Genomic DNA, 18,084 nt, shown 5'->3' on the forward strand with positions numbered 1-18,084 from the left:
GCCCATGAAAACCAATCAGAGTAGACAGTTCTTCTCTCAGACACTTCTGATTTTATACAGCAGTCTCACGTGTTTATCAATGAAGACATGCACACCACAGTTTCGCTTGCATGTCCGTATCTGTGTGCCACATCTGCAACATAGTTGTTGAAGCAGGTCCTATTCCTGTCTGTATTTGCACCGGGTGCCTACCCACCCGGAACAGTTGCTAGGAGACACAAAATCAAGTGACTGGAACAAGCCAATGACATCAACTGCCAGCCTTCTGTATTCTTAATGGACCATTAATACATTGGAAATATTTGTGACACACGGTCGGTATTTGTTTAAAAACGGGGAAGAAAACAGGACACAAATCCATTGTTTTCTGGCCATGTTACCTATGTGCTTTGGGCATGCAACTTTAGGGGTTGGCCCTGGAGAGCTATGTAACCATAGCTTTTAATTGCGGTGTTAGTATCAGCAGGACTGTGAAAAATGCATTTATGTTCCAAGATTGTATCTGGATTCAGAACACTCTGGTGGACAGAGTGTTCCAAATCCAGATACAATCTTGGAACATAAATGTATTTTCACAGTCCTGCTGTTACTAACAACACACAAAAAGATTACGCAGATTTCCAGGGCTGCTATTTAGTCTGCCTAGCTTTATATGGTCAAAACGGATGGAAGGTCCCCTTTAAAACTTGTTTGTCCCATTTTGATATATATTTAGAATTTATTTTACTAAATATAATAACTATTAGTGGTTGCATTTAGAGGCAAATGGCTATAACTGAGGTACGACAGACTGATTTGTCATCGCACAAACTTAAGGGACACAACAAATCATACAAATACCTACTGTACATACAGGATCTGTGAAGATGTAGTGTGATCTCCATAAAAAATAAAATAAAACCCAAGTGGCCAGGAATACAGTGTCTTTGTGCAGTCAAAAAAGACATTCTACTTTTGTCTGCAAATCACTAGGTCGAGATAAAACTATACACAGATAGATTGAGACATCTATCTCTACACACATTTATATTGAATTTAACTGCAAGTACACGAGTAGGCATGCAATATAATTGCTGACAACGTGAATAGGTGCTTCTATGAACAGCTGAAGAGACAACATAATGCAAGCAACTCATGTGCTTCGATGATCTGCTGGGAACTCCAGCATCAGAGAGCTTAACCGACCCTCCCATCCTCTTCATTAAGAATAGGAACGAGTGACCGTACCCCCTTAGGAACTGAGATTTAACCTGTCATGCAGGTTTAGCAGGGATAAATATACCTATACAATAAAATATGCACTCCTTCGGGAATGCTGTAAAGATCACAAAGTGTAGCTTTAAAAAAAATAAATACAGTAAAAGTCTGTCGAGTTCATATATAGATTACTTGGTGGCAGAAAACTACTCGCTAGGGTCATCCAAGTAAGCAAAAATGTGTAGAACACTGCCAGGTTTTATTCAGGCAACTTGATCAATAGATACTATTGTCCAGACAATATAGGTGGGCATTAACAGTGTTGATGACCTGATCGCAACTTGGAAACAATGACGGCTGCCAGTTGCTGGGCATCTGTCATGTGTGGGTTTTTCTCCATGACTGAAAGCACCACCCCTTGTGGAAAGATGTTGCACAAGTTCTTGTATGTTTGATACTGATGCTCAGGAATGATGTGCTGTTCTCTGTGTTCACTTCCCATAACCGGCCAGTGCGGTGATCTCCAGAGCTGTTCCATCTTCTCTGGCATACTCCTTACCATCACAGGTTCATAGCAGGGCTGCATCAGACTATTGCTCAGAGGGTATGAGTGGTAGCCATAAGAGTCTGTGGGGCATGGTAAAGGATCCCAACTGGCATGCTGTTCACGGCACAATGGTGGCCGTCTTTGCCGCATAGGGTTACTTTCATAAAGACGAGAATCAGAGATGCTATCCATTCGGGTCATCACTAAAGCTCTACCTGGTTGCGCATTGGCAGCAGCGTGCATACTCTCCGGAACTGGGTAATCCCCTGGACAACTGGACCTCGCCCCAATCAAAGGATGCTGTATGTGTAGAGCCAAATGCGAAGATGATGACTGTTTACGAGGTGTCTGCATGGGTTCTTCTTGTCCATAACTTTGCACTCGGGTAAGTGCTTCATGATAACCATGTACAAATGGTTGCAGCCTGGTCTGTGGAGGCCTTTGAGGCTTCATAGTATCTTCATGGCCCTGTTCAGCAATACCCAAATAGAGGTCACTGTAAGAAGAGTATGAATCGCTACTAGTGTGGCTCATGCAGCTGTCAGGGCATGGGCTGGAGTTCCTAGAAAAACCTGCTCGGTCTTGCTCAGAGGTGTAGTAGTCTGAGCTGTGCATACTACTTATGCTTAAGTTAGAAAAGTCACTAAGCATGGAGTAATAACCATGGTCTCCGAGAGACTCATATTTTGGATAATCCTCAGTGTAACTTACAGAATTGCCATGACTGTTGGTAACCAAAATTGGTGGGTAGTGTACACTTGTCATGTGCTCTAGTGAGGATTTCTGGTGGGAGAACTGGGATGATCCGGGTACCGGACTACTTGCTGAGCGAGTGTTCAAAGCACTTACAGCATGACTCTTGGGAGGTGGTAGGGTTGGTACACTCAATGCAGACACAAGCGACGGTACAGAGTTGGCCTCTGATTTGCGGGCTGCTGATAGTCTCTGCTCCGGTTCTACCGCTGCAGAACGAATGCTTGGGTCGGACTGTCTTTTGGGGGCTATGCGCTTAGGTTCAATGGACCCGTCTGCCTTGGAACTAGATGGTCCAGTTCCGCATTTAACCAAAGCGCCTTCACTCATTGTCTTTACCGCTGACAGCTTAGCACTTATACGGAGCTCATCTGCCACTGACCTAAGAGGTTGGTTTGCTCGCTCAGGATGGTAGTACTTGCATTTGTGACCATAGGTGCACTTTTTTCCTGAAAGGTAAAAGGAACAGATTTGCAACTCTGTACAGCATAAGGGTCTTATTTACATTGTTTAGTTTTTTTCTCAGGTAATATTCAACATATTACTGTTCTGATTATTTTTACAATAGTCAGCCAGCTTTCATAAATAAAACCTATCTAGGTTTTTTAGGCGAACAGAAATATTTGGTCATAGTGAGTGGTTCTACTTCAGAGAAGTCATTTTTTATTGCGGATTAGCACACATAGGACACATGCTTACCATATGGGCAAGGTTGCTTCTTATGTTCCGGCACAACAGGCTTTTTACGCAGGAAATTTTCCAAACTAGGACCATGCCTTCCAAGTGGATCATCAGGAGGCATAAACCTAGAAACAAATGGGATCTGGTTACAACGCATTTTTTTTTAATATTGTCAATATACAATAAAATTAATAAATAGCCACGAATAAAGAATTCTTGCCAAAGTGACCTGATGCTACATTAAAGCGTAACTAAACCTTTCAAATAATCTTCCAATTTTATTTTTTATTTTTTAAAAAGAATAGTATAGGTGATTAAAGTACACTTTGTTATATACTTTATTAAAAAGGAACCAGCAACCTCACTAAATTACTAGAAATGTCCTTTCTAGAATCCCCTTTTTTACGTGATAACGTACTCATTTAGCTATAAAAATCTCCTCCAATGTCATATGAAAATTATCAGATGAGTCACAGATGAGTCAGGTTCAGGGGAAATGTTCCCTACAATGTCTTAGCTAGACTCATCTCTAGCAAAAGATATTTATTTTTTGCTCATTTTCACATAAGTTTGGAGGAAATTTTGTAAAAATAAATGGATGGAACATAAAAGAGGGAATTCTAGAAAGGACATATCATACCACATCTGAGGTTGTTGCAAGGTTAGTTGGGTTAAAGGGGTATTCTCGTATGGGCATTCCCATTCAGTTTCATTAATCTGCCATACATATATACATTTTTTCATGTCTCCTATGTGTTATTAAAAAATTCTAACCTGTGTGAAGATAATTTCTCATAAATGTAGTCATATGGTCTCTTAGAAACAAGACTGACTCCTTAGATATGGCCACCTCTGCTGGAGTGATTGCACAAAGAAACAAAAGGTTTATTGTATATGAAATGTCCGGGAGTTACTGCAGGTCCTACAGCCGTCCTGTGGTAATGAACGTTGGAGCCAGGGGGTCAGGCAGGGCTCAATAGTGCATGTCTGGCCACCACTGCCAAAAAGTGAGGTGGTCGTATCCGAAGAAGCTATCTCGTTTCTAAGGGACAACATGGTTACATTTATGAGAAATTATCTTCACTCAGGAACATTTTTTTTTAAATAACATCCAATTGAAGAAATGTTTACATGAGGAAAATGGATTAAATAAAATGTAAATTCCCAGATAGAAAGACCCCTTTAAATCTGGTTCCCGTTAAGTAAAGTTCCAGTTACGTAAAGCAGCTTCTCTTTGCCTTTTATTTGCTCTTCCTTTCTCCAATAGTGAGCACTGTATCTGTTGTCCTATACATAGCACATAGACAGGGAAGAGTCTTAATATTAACTTGATGATTCTGCTGTAAGGAGATTAGACACTCCAGGGACTGTCAGTCAATATTTAAATCATTAGACACATTACCAGGTTCCTTTACTGCTCAACTGTCAGTGGATACAGGACAAAAAGCTGATTTACACAAACTGCTTAAACAAGTTAGAAAGGCTGGGGAAAAAGAACACATGAGCAGATTTCTTAAAGTATATTGCAAAGGTTATCATCAACTTTACTACTAATTTATGCAATTTTGTTAAACATTTAGTTACACTTTTAATGTTATTTGCAAAACTGTTTTTTGGGTTTCCTTTTTTTTGCACTCCAACTAATCTACACTCAAGGTATAAAACTGATGCCCTGGAAGCAGTTTGCATCAGTTGTTCCTATCTGTGACTTATTAGAGTAATCAAATCCCCAAATCTCACAGATTTGATTGTTAGCAAGGATGTGATTGTCATCAACATTTTATTTACATACTTACTTGTCATTGACAAAGGAATACATCAAAAGTCTTTCCTCAATGAACTTCTTCCATTCTGGTTTCTCATTCTGGAGATCTCTGTAGTTGTCATTGGACACGATGATGCCATCAGAATCAAAGGCCAGCTTAACTATGAAGCGGTCATCATAGCAGACCACTCTGCGGCCCTGCACCCTGCGGGATGGAGTGAAGACTAAAATCTTCTCCTTTTCTAGTTTGCGGAGAATCTCTTGATCTTAGGGAAAAAAATTAAATACAAATTCATGTAAGAGCAACCACTGTACTTTGTTCTGTATGGACATAACAAGCCACTCACTATGCTATATTCATATTCTCTGCACAAATCTGTGTGTTAAATGTTAACATTCTACCAAGGATTTGGGGAAATATAGGCAATGAAGCCTCCACATCTTCTTCTGCATCTATGACGCTTCTCATCTCCCTCATACAGATTTGTCATACAAGTACTTTGTACGTGTCTTTATAGATCGTCAAAAGGGGTCTTTGTTAATATTGTGAACTACCTATATGACAAATGCATTACATGTATGCAGAGATGGAACAAAGATAAGTACCTGTTATTGGTGCATCGGGCCGAGACTGCTCTTTCCTCCATGCCGGCACAAACACAGTAATATCTTTATGCCCTTTCTCAAGAAACCACTCCACAGCCAGCTGTATACCTCGACAAGAAAAGACATCCTTATTGTCATGGCTGAAAAATAAATGAAGATAAAGATAATTAATAAAACAGATAACATCACTTTATTGAAGCAGTTCTATACTTTCCACACAAATCATCAGTTTAAAAAACACCCTTCAATAAAATGAGAATAGGGTTACATCAAAAGATTTTGAGTTCCTAAAAAATGCACCTCTGTATTACAGACCACCAAATGTACACTTTAATGAGCCCCAATATAGAGGTGCACCCTACAAAGGCAAAGACTTATGTCAACTAACCTCATGGCCACATTACTTCCATCAATGACAATTGGTCTGAGGTTATCAGTGTTGTCAACAAGTTCATCTTCTAGAGATAGTTCTGGACTTGCAATCTCTTTGGTACAGGGCCCCCTGGATACAAGGCTGTTACTGACAACGTCTCCGCTGCTCTGTGCTTCCGAATCTCCCTTATTTCCCAGTCTCACCAGCTCCGCCAAGATGTCATTGATAAGAGCTTCTGAACCAAGCTTGTTCAGGACAGCTTGGATTTGATCCCCGCTATATCCTAACTTTAGGGCAAAGTCCATCTTGGCCTGATACTCCTTGTCCAGGTTACTTTTCGATTCTTCCCGCTTTGCTAGCTGGTCAGGCAGAACTTGAATGCTGCCCTGTGAGAAGCTTGGACGGTCCAAACACGGTGATCTACAAAGTTGTCTATGTGGTTTACTTGCAATGTCCTTGCCTTGAAAAAGCGTATTGACATAACTTCCAATTCCACTCCGGCCACCTTGCTGTTCTGCTTCACTTTCCGAGCTGGTCCATTCATCAGATTCACTGCAGTCTCCAAGGTCTTGTGAGTAGTCCATCTCAATTACAGCCGCCCTTTCTTCTTTGGACGGCCTCTTCTTTTCCATTTCCAGTTTTCTGACCATGGACCAGGCCGTCATCACGTTTAGCAAACGAACAGATCTTCAATCCTTCCTCCCTCACTTAATGCCGATTCGATGATGTGTCATTTATGGCATCTTCAAGGCTGTGTGACACCAGTCTCAGCTTTGGGATGCAAGTTTCTTGCAAGTCATTTTCTGAGACTCCCACAGAGATAACGTATTCCTGTACAAGAAAGCAAACAGGATTAGAGCAAAGGATAAATAATCGCATCCTGCAGTGATGAGTTTAGTCAGTCAAGAAAAACGAAGCATGTGACACAGTAAAATAGTGTAAAAATCTTACGGGGCTCTTTGCAGGACCACTTTCTAATATAAATGGGGGAAGTTTACGGTGTACTATTCCTATATTAGAGATGACCCAACATTTTGTAGGCCACACTAACATAGTTAGGAGGATCTGAACCACATAGTAGGTTAACCCCTTCGCGCTCCGCGGCGGATATATCCGCCACGGAGCGCAGTGACTTAGCGCTCAGTGGCGGATATATCCGCCACGGCTCCTATGCCGGCTCGGCTCTGGATCAGAGCCGAACCGGCATCGGGAAACACGGGGTGCCGGCTGTAACTAATAGCCGGCACCCCAGTGTAACACCCGCGATCGGAGTTGTCTCCGATCGCGGGTGCTTAACCCGTTAGATGCCGCGGTCAGCGCGACCGCGGCATCTAACAAGTATCTGGGGGGTCTTTCCCCCACGATCGGCCCCCCCGAACCGTTTTCGGGGGGCGCCGATCGTTGCTATAGTAACTCTGGGGTCCGATCTGGACCCCAGAGTTACTAGCAAGAATTGCCAGTAAGATGGCGTCTGTGACGTCATCTTACTGGCAAAGTGCCAGCCTATGCAAGTGCATAGGCTGACACTGATAATACTCTGCAATACATGAGTATTGCAGAATATTATCATGAAGAAGCAATCAGAAGATTGCTTCTTCATGTCCCATGGTATAAAAGTGAAAAAGTAAAAAAAAAAGTTATTCAATAAAAAAATAAAGTCATAAATCACTAAAAATGCCCCAAACCCCCAAAACATATAAAGAGACATATAACTCAAAAAAAAAGTCTAAATCATAACACAAACCCCACATATATAGTATCACCGCGTCCGTAACAACCCGTAGAATAAAAGTAAATCATTATTGAACCCCCACGATAAACGCCGTAAAAAAAAACTGTTATAAACCCTCCAAAAATTATGATTTTTACCTTTTCAATCCCACAAAAAATGATATAAAATGCGACCAAAAAACCATATGTACTCAGACATGATACTGGTGCAAAGTACAACATGTCCCGCAAAAAATAAGCCATCAACCAGCTCCGTAGCCAAAAACGTAACAAAGTTATGCCACTTGGAAGATGGCAATACAAAAATTATAGATTTTTCCCCACATTAGGGTTTTGTTTGACAAATTTAGTAAAACGTAAGAAAATATATTCATGTCTGGTATCCCCGTAATCGTATCAACCCATAGAATAAAGATAACATGACTATTAGTCTATACGGTGAACACCAAAAAAAAAAAAGTCAAAAATCCAGTACAGAATTGATGCTTTTCTACTCCTGCCCTCAAAAAAAGTTCCTAAATTTTCAACAATAGGTGATACCAACCCCAAAATGGTAACAATGGAAAAAGCATCTCATCCCGCAAAAAAAATGCCGTCACATGGCCCCAATAACGAAAAAGCGAAAATTTTATAGCCTTCAAAAGGGGCCAATGAGGAAACTAAATTCCTGGCAGCTGCAGCGCCCTCCTTCCCTTCTGCGCCTCGCTGTGCCCCCATAAAACAAGTAACGGCCACATGTGGGGGGTCTTTGTACTCAGGAGAAATTGCAGAACAAATTGTATGGTGGGTTTTCTCTTTTTATATTTTGGAAATGTGTAAATTTTGGTGCTAAATGAACGTATAAGGGAACAATATGACCATTCTAAATTTCACCTCCATTTTGATTCAATTACTATGAAGATCTCAAGGGGTTAACAATCTTCGTAAAAGCTGTTTCTGATAGCTTGAGGGGTGCAGATTTGAAAATGGGTTGGTTATATAGGGGGTTTTGATGCTAAATATGTAAAATTTCATTCAAAACTGTATTTATCCCCAAAATAGTCAATTCTGAAAATCCGGAAAAGCGATATTCCATTTGTAAGCCGCGTGACGTCAAAATAAATTATCCAGATATTTCAGAAATTATGAAAATGTAAAGTAGACAAATGGGAAATGTTATTCAGCAACTTATTTAGGTGGTAAATCTATCTGCCTGAAAACGTGATGATTTAGAATTTCGAAAATGGCAAATTTTTCAAAAAATTCATCACATTTTCTTTTTTTTGTAAATAAACGCAAAACTTATCTGCCAAAATTTACCACTAAAATGAAGTACAACATGTGGGGAAAAAACAATCTCAGAATCGTTTTGATAAGTAACAGTGTTCAAAAGTTATAACCATATAAAGCGAAGCAAGTCAGAATCCAAAAAATCGGGCTGAGCCTTAAGCTGTAAAATGGCTGCGTCCTTAAGGGGTTAAAGGACAGAGGACAAAAGAAAAACATAAAACAACTGTATGAGGAGAAGGTTACTGCTACTATTCTTGTATGTGCACACTGATCAACCTACTAAATTTAACCCTAAATTATTCACATTCGGTCCATTATCCTTATACTGGTACCACATTGTCCTATAACGTCACCAGAAGGTCCTCTATACTGTGAACCCGAAGACAGATGTCTGTAAAGGCAATGCCTATACTGTGGTATGACACAGCTGTACACGCAACAGGAATATAGAAACAAATCAGGTTCTATTTTTACACAGAAAAGTGCTATACTTGACCAGTTGTATAACACACGATTTTATGGTATGACGAAAGGCTGATTACTGTTTTTTTCCAGCAAGACACTAAGTCTCAATAAGAATGGGAACATCTGAAGCCCATAACACCATTTTATCCAAAAACCATCAGCCTACTTAGATCAACCGATGTAATAAGACACAACTGAACAGCTGTGTCACAAAAAAACGAAGACTTAATGTCAATGTGAACAAAGCCTAATCCAAGCTACATGCTCCTTTCTTAAAGGACACCTGTCATCAGGTCTGTGTCACTAGTCCTGTCACTACTACCTGTTGGGGCAGCTCACAAGGATCCCATCCCAGCCTTTATCTAGTTATTTCATACATTATTCATTGTAAAATCATCTATTTTTTTATCATGTAAATGAGGCTGGTCACATGGTCAGAGGCAGTGATGTCACCTCTGTTACCCCTCCCCTCTCCTCCCCCTGCTCATGTCTGTGTGTAATGTATAGTAAAGCATGGCTAGTGTGTGTGCTGCATCTGCTGACATGCTGCATCCTCCTAATATACAGGTGAGAGACACAGACATCAGCTACACATGAATCTGACATGTTCTGCTATAACATGGCTGCATGGAGCTGCTGTATCTCTCCTATACACACACACACAGGCTGCAGGAGGCGCCAGCACCAGGAAGCACATCATTATACAGGCTGTCAGTCATGCACTAGGGGTGTGGCTGTGCCTCCCACTCATGAATAGAGTGGACAGCTTGAATATGCTAATGCTTCATTGGACATTTCACAGGTCATTTGCATACAGCTTTAGGACCTCATTGCTTAGGTTTACAGGCATGTAGAGGGACAATGAAGGGATAGAGGTAATGCTCTCTAATGGCAGTTTATGAAAATATATTTAGTTTAGGGGGGTTATTTTGCATGACGGGTTCTCTTTAAGTGTGTAAGAACTATCTTTACATCACTGGTTGCAAACCTGCTTTTCTGATCATGAAAGACAAGGCAGTTAGTAGACGGATGGGTAATAGCTGGGACTGCCAACTAGTGCGTCACATCTCTTCTGTTCTTAAAAACTATACGAGGAAGTAATTATAAAAATATTGTTTTACAAAAATAGACGTGTCAGAGAAGTTCATGACGTGTATGTTCTAGGTGAAGCTACTTGGAATGTATAGAACAAGAGGATTATAAAAGCCTAAACAGTGCTAACTAGTAAATCAGCCGACCATGCAAAGATTTTGCAGTGCAATATAAATTAGTGACTAGTGCCTTTATAGCTTTATGGTAGCCAAAGCAGGTAATGAGCAGGTCTCCATTCCCCCCAGACTCATCTTCTTTTAGGCTTCATTCACACGAAGGTTGATGAGGTTTAATGTAGATAAATGTCCAGTTATGCACTTGGGCCATGGAAACAAAACGTATAATTATGTTCTAAACAGTCAATTACTTGGTAAAACTGGAGCCGAAAAGGACTTGGGGGTACTGGTGGATGGTAAGCTTAAATTTAGTGACCAGAGCCAGGTGGTTGCTGCTAAAGCAAATAAAATTATGGGATGTATCAAGAGAGGAATAGATTCTCATCATAAAGACATAGTTTTGCCCTTATACAAATCCCTGGTCAGACCACACATGGAATATTGTGTACAGTTGTGGGCACCAGTGTATAAAAAGGATATAGTAGAGCTGGAACAGGTGCAGAGGAGTACAACCAGGATTATTAGGGGAATGGAGGGATTAGAATACAATGACAGATTACAAAATTTGGGATAATTCAGTTTACAAAAAAGACGGCTGAGGGGAGACCTCATTACAATGTACAAATACCTGAACGGACAGTACAAGGATCTCTCCAAAGATCTTTTTATACCTATGCCTGTGACCAGGACAAGGGGGCATCCTCTGCGCCTAGAGGAGAGGCGATTTTACCATCAACATAGACAAAGGTTCTTTACTGTAAGAGCAGTGAGACTGTGGAACTCTCTGCCGCAGGAGGTTGTTATGGCGGACTCTATGTACATGTTCAAGAGAGGCCTGGATGCCTTTCTGGAGAGAAAAAATATCACAGGTTATGGGGATAAAACATTTAATTCTTAAAGGTTGGACTTGCGTCTTTTTCTGGCCTTATATACCGGTGGTGGCGAACCTATGGCACGGGTGCCTGAGGTGGCACTCAGAGACCTTTCTGTGGGCACCCAGGCCTTCACCCCAACAAATAGTTAGTGCCAGCTAAGACTTTCTCCTGTGATCCAATACAGCCCAGGACGTGCCATGCTCAGCACTATTTTAAAGCAACATCCTTGGCTGCAGGACTACAGGAGGAGTGAGAAGGAGTGGCTATAGACGGATTGTCATTGGAGCTCCTGCTCTGGGTCCCCTTATTCTTCCTCTTCAGGGGACCCTGGAGGGAAGCTACAATCCAAATTTTTCAATCATCTTTCTATTACATTGTTGGCACATATAAGTGGTTTTTGGTTGTAGCTTGGGCACTGTCTCCAAAAGCCTCACATGCCTCCACTATACAAATAGATCACACTTGACAAAGGTCGAGATGACCAAAACGTCGTATATTTTGATCAATTTATGTATTATGTCATGATACAAAGCCATTTTAAGGTGAAGGCCGAATATTATGATTTATTTCACTATAAATAAATAAAAATTGATTAAGCAAAGAAAATTCATTGTGTGTGCCGAAAATTCATCTGATATTTTCCATCCGTATGTCACTGTATCCATACCATATACATAGAAAATACGATGGGCTGACAATTGATGGCTGACTGACAGAATACGCCTTCTGGTTCTGGTCTCTCGTACATGTACGGTAGCATGCGGTGTAGAATCATATGCAACACATGTTTTAGAGCATAACTGTAAAGCAATGGTGATTTTACCAAATGATTATATGTGATTCCCCTTTTAAAAAACAAACAAACACAATTATGCCTACTATGTGCTGCTCATCCTTTTCTTTCCAAAGTTATGGCATTTTCTGTTCTGAACGTGTTTGACAAAATTCTTTCTCACCAGAGGTGAAGTGGGCGTTGACTAATATCTGTCAGTCTATGCCCTCAAGCTGAGGCCAGTTAGCTTGCCCACAGATCCTATGATGCCTCGTGTTCTCCCTCAAAGTTATTTAGCAATAAATCTATTTAGTTTCCCACAAGTAAATCCAGTGAACACTGCACAGGATATACAGGATGTATATGGTGATAGCCTAGCAGCTTCAATCACATGGAGGAGATGGGAACATTGTAATAAGTGGTAGAAATCATTAGTAAACAGTAACATGCAATGCCTGTGCTGTGTGAGCGCTAAGGGTTAATAGCTTATCAGCACAGAGCCGAAACTGCCAATGACAAGGTGGGGGAAGTGAGCAGCGAGAAGATAAGACAGACAGATAAAGTTCTGTAGAATCACAGACTGGGATGGAGGGACTGATAGGGAACAAAAAGATCTTGTACCTCACTATTCTGTGCAGGAGACATCTGCATTCACTGTTCTGTACTTCTGTACTTCTGTACTTCCAGCTCTGCTTCATACACCTTCACATGACCTCCTCCCATGTGAGCAGGGAGCAGCAGCTCCTCCCCTCCAATGAATCCAACCAGAAATAAAATGTAAACAAGATATGGATTCATAGGACTTATCAGCACATGGAGAGGAGGCAGCTATTGCAGCACTGAGGTAATCTCAGGGGGATAACAAAGAAACTACTGAATATAGGTAACAAAGATAATATGCAAAGTTGTTTTACATCCCAAGAGCTAATGATTTTTGGGAAAAAAAAAAAACAAAAACCCATTAAAGTTACTCTTTAAACTTTTTCATAGACTTCTATGGGGCATACGGGGATAATAGGACAAGCAGTATTTTTTTTTTTACAACACTTATGCTACCCGTATCAAAACAGTACGGCTTGCATGCGGCTATTTGCATACATTTGTGTTAAAGAGGCCTTACAAAGTACACGTGCATTTTCTACTACCAACCACTTACTACTATCCATCTTTACTACAACCTATGAGGCTTTTTGTTATAATGGAACACCAGGAGGTTATCCCTTTCAGGAGGTATATAATTCACTCCCCTAACTTAGATATTGGATATGGAAGCTCTTAAGTTAGCAGAAGTGGCATACTAAATCCTCAGCGGACAAAATCCAAGCCTTGTGTTATTGGCTGGGGTGGGGGCACATGCTTGCCATGCCAATGTCCCATAAAGTTGCATATGCTATTCAATGTACCATTTTGGATAGATTTTAAGAAGGGGATGAACCAAGTCTTTGCTATAATTGAGAACTTTGTTCAAGCCATTCTAATTCTGAAACTAAAGAAAAGTAAAATTTGACAGCTTTGCATAGTACAATACATCTGCATCTGTTGCAAAGTCAAGAACGGCCTGTTTTGGCATTCAGAATGTGCCATTATATACCTTAGGCTGCTCATCTCAGTACATTATGTGCCCGGTAATGTGGTGCAGACATCAAGAGTTATTTCAGATGTACATGAAGACTGCTGATGCTTAGATTTTCCACCATTTCTTTCCCCAAAATTCAATAAAGGTAATTGAAAAAAAAAAAAAAAGATTTATTTTTTAAATGTTCTCCAGGTTCCATAACAAAGTCAGATGACGCACAAAAAGTTATATAAATGCAAGCTTCAGTAGACGGGAACCAGGTCCTAGATATACAAACTGATGATTCCTTTTAATGAAGCAAATCTTTAGTGTCATTGTCTTGGTGAACAATCCTTTTTTAGCAGCAATTAAGATATTGAACCACTTGACATTCAGTGCCATGATGTATTACAAGAGACATTATTGGAACAAAGCTGGGGCTCTCTCATTTGGCCATTAACCACTTGGCATTAACAACCTGCGATCCATTATCGTTTGCCCAAGAATCTGCCTATAAACACTTAAAGGACCCTTCAAAACTTCAATTACAATAATAAGACAGGATAAGGGGTTCAAGAAACAGTAAAAGGACTGACATCATATGCAGTCTACACCTACTTGTTATATAACCATAGAGTCCTAGTGGAAAGGGTATTGCAAATTATGTATTACACACTATGGACATTACAGGGACCGTACAAGCCACTAACTTTGACACTTGCAAGCTCGAACATGGAAACTTTATTTTACTAGTCTAGGTATATGTCACATCATTAATAAAACCAGCAATTATGTCAACACAGCAGATTTTTTCTTTTGCATTTGACTCATTCATTTTCCTGGGCCGGGCCTCGTCTGCGCATGTTGTAATCTGACTATGTTGAAAGAGAAGTGCACTTTGCATATAAATGTTGTGAATGCAATTGTAATTCTAGGATAAGAGGCACTATGGACAAAAGGCTTTTACAGTCAGTCCCCGGGTTACATACAAGATAGGGTCTGGAGGTTTGTTCTTAAGTTGAATTTGTATGTAAGTCGAAACTGTATATTTTATAATGGAAGTTCTAGACAATTTTTTTTCTTTGGCCCCAGTGACAATTGGAGTTTCAAAATTTTTGGTGTAATTGGACCAATAATTATCAATAAAGCTTCATTACAGACACCTTACAGCTGATCATTGCAGTCTGGGACTATAGTAAAGCATCCAGAGAGCTTCACCAGAGGTCACAGTGGGCAGAGGGGTCCGTCTGTAACTATGGGTTGTCTGTAAGTCGGGTGTCCTTAAGTAGGGGACCGCCTGTACTTGTATTTATATACAGTATGTAGCATGGGCACCTAAATATGCACTAAACTACTTTGTAACATGTGATGTTCAAGTCTGACCAATACAAATGAAGTTTAGGGCACATTCACATGGCCGTCTGCGGGGACGTACATGCGGCCGCAAATTTGCGGCCGCATGTACATCCCCATAGACGGCAATAGCGGCGCGGCGCAGATACAGTGCCACACATGTGTGGCACCGATCCGGCCCGCACACCGCAAAAAGATAGAGCATGCTCTATCTTTCGGCATGTGTGCGGCCGTGCGCTGCTATTCTCTATGGAGGGAGGAGGGGCCGCCTCCTCCTCCTCTCCAGCACATGGAGGTATGCCCGCGTGTGAATGTACCCTTATACCGCGGGCTGAGGATCTCACAGATTCCTGTAGGGAAGAATTGAAGAAAATTGTCTGCTCAGCCAGGGTGTAGAGAGCCACCAAGAAGTAAGGGCCATTGGAGACATAGGTTTTGTCAAAATGGGAGCTGTGGAAAGGTGGAAAATTGGTCATTTTGCCAAATCAAGTATGGAACAGATAGCACAGGGCACATGATGTTCAATGTTTCCTTATCCGGTATGACTCAAAGTCAGATCACAGCATGGTTGCTTTTTTGGAACTTCCAACAAGGAAATGATCAAGTTCTGATTTTTCATCCCTAGATATTGCTCCATAAATAGGCATGTCATATTTATAGGTATCAACATGTGATGAAACAGAGCTGAAGAAACTAGATAGAGGAAGGACATAAAAAGATGAGAGCTTATAAACAAAGGTAAAGGTAAAAAAAACCCTGCATTCATATTTGCAAGTTTTTTTAAAACTAGGAAGCAATATTTATTCCATTACTTTTTATCTAAACTAGTAGAAAAATATACCATACTATATGGCTAGTAGAGAAATATACAGCCTCGGGCTACTTGTAGACGAACACACACTGGAGATCAAAATTAAAAAACGACACATAGTTTCTTAAAAGTCAAGGCCAGGCACCTTGCACCCAAATGTGAGGGGGGGGCCATATGTTCCCACACAATTTGCGGCCAAACACTGATATCCATAGATGCATATGGTGCCCGCTCACGGTGTGGCGTCGGTCGCTGGCCTCTCTATGTTGAGGGGTGAGCAGAGCTGAATACTTGGGCAAGCATATTGTTCATGTACAAGGATTGATTGTGTATAGAAACAAGTAGAATGCTCAATGGATAAATTATCTGTTAAAAATTATCAGTTTTTTGGTCAGAATTTGCACATTCTTTAAGGTGCAAACTGCTTGCAGAGGTATTTAAGAAGTGCCCGTGGCACATGTGTGCACTATGCTCCATGCGACATTTCTGCAGTTTATGCCCCAAAGTGTGTGAAAGGTGGTGGAGGAAGCGTCATGGTTTGGGAAATATTTTCTGCACATCTCCTACAGTCACATGGCAGTGAATGCAAATGTGTTTCAGAGCCTTGTTCAGCAACATGTAGTACCTTCTTGTGTTCATCACTCAATCAGCCAGCAATTTTCATTCAGGACAGTGCCCCCTGTCACACAGCAAAATGGGTGAAGCAGTTCCTTCAAACATAAAACATTGAAACAAAATGAAATGACCAGCCCACAGACTAATCTGATCTAATCCCAATAGAAAACCTTTTCAAAATTTTAGGAGACAAATTTATGGCCAAGAAACCCACACAAGTCACAGAACTGTGGAGGAGGCTGGAAGAAAAGTGGACCAAAATCCCAGCAGAGCCATGTGAGAGACTAGTGATGTCCTTTGGCCGCAGATGAGCTGAAGTCTACTGCCTACTGATTGGTGACTGTTGTAACCCTCGAAAAATGTTGTAATAATATTTCTCTGTGCAACAGTCATTGCTTGGCCCCTCCTCCGTCCATGGAGAACAGTGGCGCACAGCCGCACACCCGGAAAAAGATAGAGCATTCTCCATCGTTAGCACCATACCGCCACAAAGGCGCCATTGCCGTCTGTGGGGATGTATATGCGCCCCCCACCCCAGACGCCTGTGTAAATGAACCCTTACAAAAAAAATCCTTCAAATGTTGATTAATGGAGATTACATTATTTCTGAAAATATCGATCATACATTGTTTTCTAATTTTGATCTCCAGAATAGAATTTGTGCATGTGCTAACCATTGATTCAATAGCTAGCACATGGAAAAATGCTCTATTCTAGGAAAGACTTTTCCAAGGACTTTCCACATCTTTCCTATGTGGACCGACTGACCAGGTAGCACATTTTAGAGAAGGTCCTAGTCCTTTGTAGCTTGGGAAGACATTTCTACTGTCATCGGTGTGTGATCAGACTTGACATACTAATAACATATTTGTGCTCAATGAATTTACACACTCGTGTATAGGTATCCTTAGTCCGTAGTAACCTCGCACAAAAAACATATGTGTGGCATCAGTTTTTATGCAAATGCTTAAAATAGTTGAAAGTGAATCCATTAATAAATTTTTTTACATTTAAAGCGGTTGGCCACTTTGTGTTAATTTTTTTTAGTTTTCGATTGCAACCCGTGGTCATGTGAATGAGGCCATAGTATTTACAATCTTCTAGAAGCTATGCTTGTGGAGATGAGCACATTTTCCTATGAAGGTGTGATTTTCCCTGGCAAGAACTATTCATTTAGAAATAACCATCAGGTTTCAGTATCCAGATTTAAATGACTGCAATAACTTCATTTTGGTCAAAGCTTTTCATTCACAGGCAGCGATGAAGACAAGTTTCTGACTTGCAGACCTGGTCTGCTATGGGCTGAATCACTATTTGTTTTTGCTTAGATTTTTGTAAGTGTCTCATTCATTTATTTACATGATTTGTATTATACATCTGATAACCTTTAGTGTCCGATATAGCTTAGTGATGGAAGTGCACGGTTATGGCATACGTTACAAGCAAGTCAATGAAAATCTAGTTTGCATACAAAAAACATAAGTGTAGGCATCCCCAGCTAATTTGTA

The 18,084-nt window shown here is 40.7% G+C and overlaps 1 protein-coding gene across 2 annotated transcripts in view; it reads right to left on the reverse strand.

Moving 5' to 3' along the window:
• Positions 1–578: 578 nt before the first annotated feature.
• ZC3H12B (zinc finger CCCH-type containing 12B) overlaps positions 579–18,084 on the reverse strand; it is a 59,526-nt gene continuing 42,020 nt past the window's right edge. For both annotated transcript variants that reach the window (XM_072123340.1, XM_072123341.1), the window contains exons 2-6: positions 5,938–6,753; positions 5,550–5,689; positions 4,975–5,209; positions 3,197–3,303; positions 579–2,946 (exon numbers count right to left, since the gene is read on the reverse strand). In XM_072123340.1, the coding sequence (XP_071979441.1) occupies positions 1,511–2,946; positions 3,197–3,303; positions 4,975–5,209; positions 5,550–5,689; positions 5,938–6,587 (2,568 nt within the window). In that variant the 5' untranslated portion in view covers positions 6,588–6,753 and the 3' untranslated portion in view covers positions 579–1,510. The remainder of the gene's footprint in view (positions 2,947–3,196; positions 3,304–4,974; positions 5,210–5,549; positions 5,690–5,937; positions 6,754–18,084) is intronic.

Source organism: Engystomops pustulosus, chromosome 9 (genome assembly GCF_040894005.1).
Source record: "Engystomops pustulosus chromosome 9, aEngPut4.maternal, whole genome shotgun sequence".
Classification (NCBI taxonomy): Eukaryota; Metazoa; Chordata; class Amphibia; order Anura; family Leptodactylidae; genus Engystomops; species Engystomops pustulosus.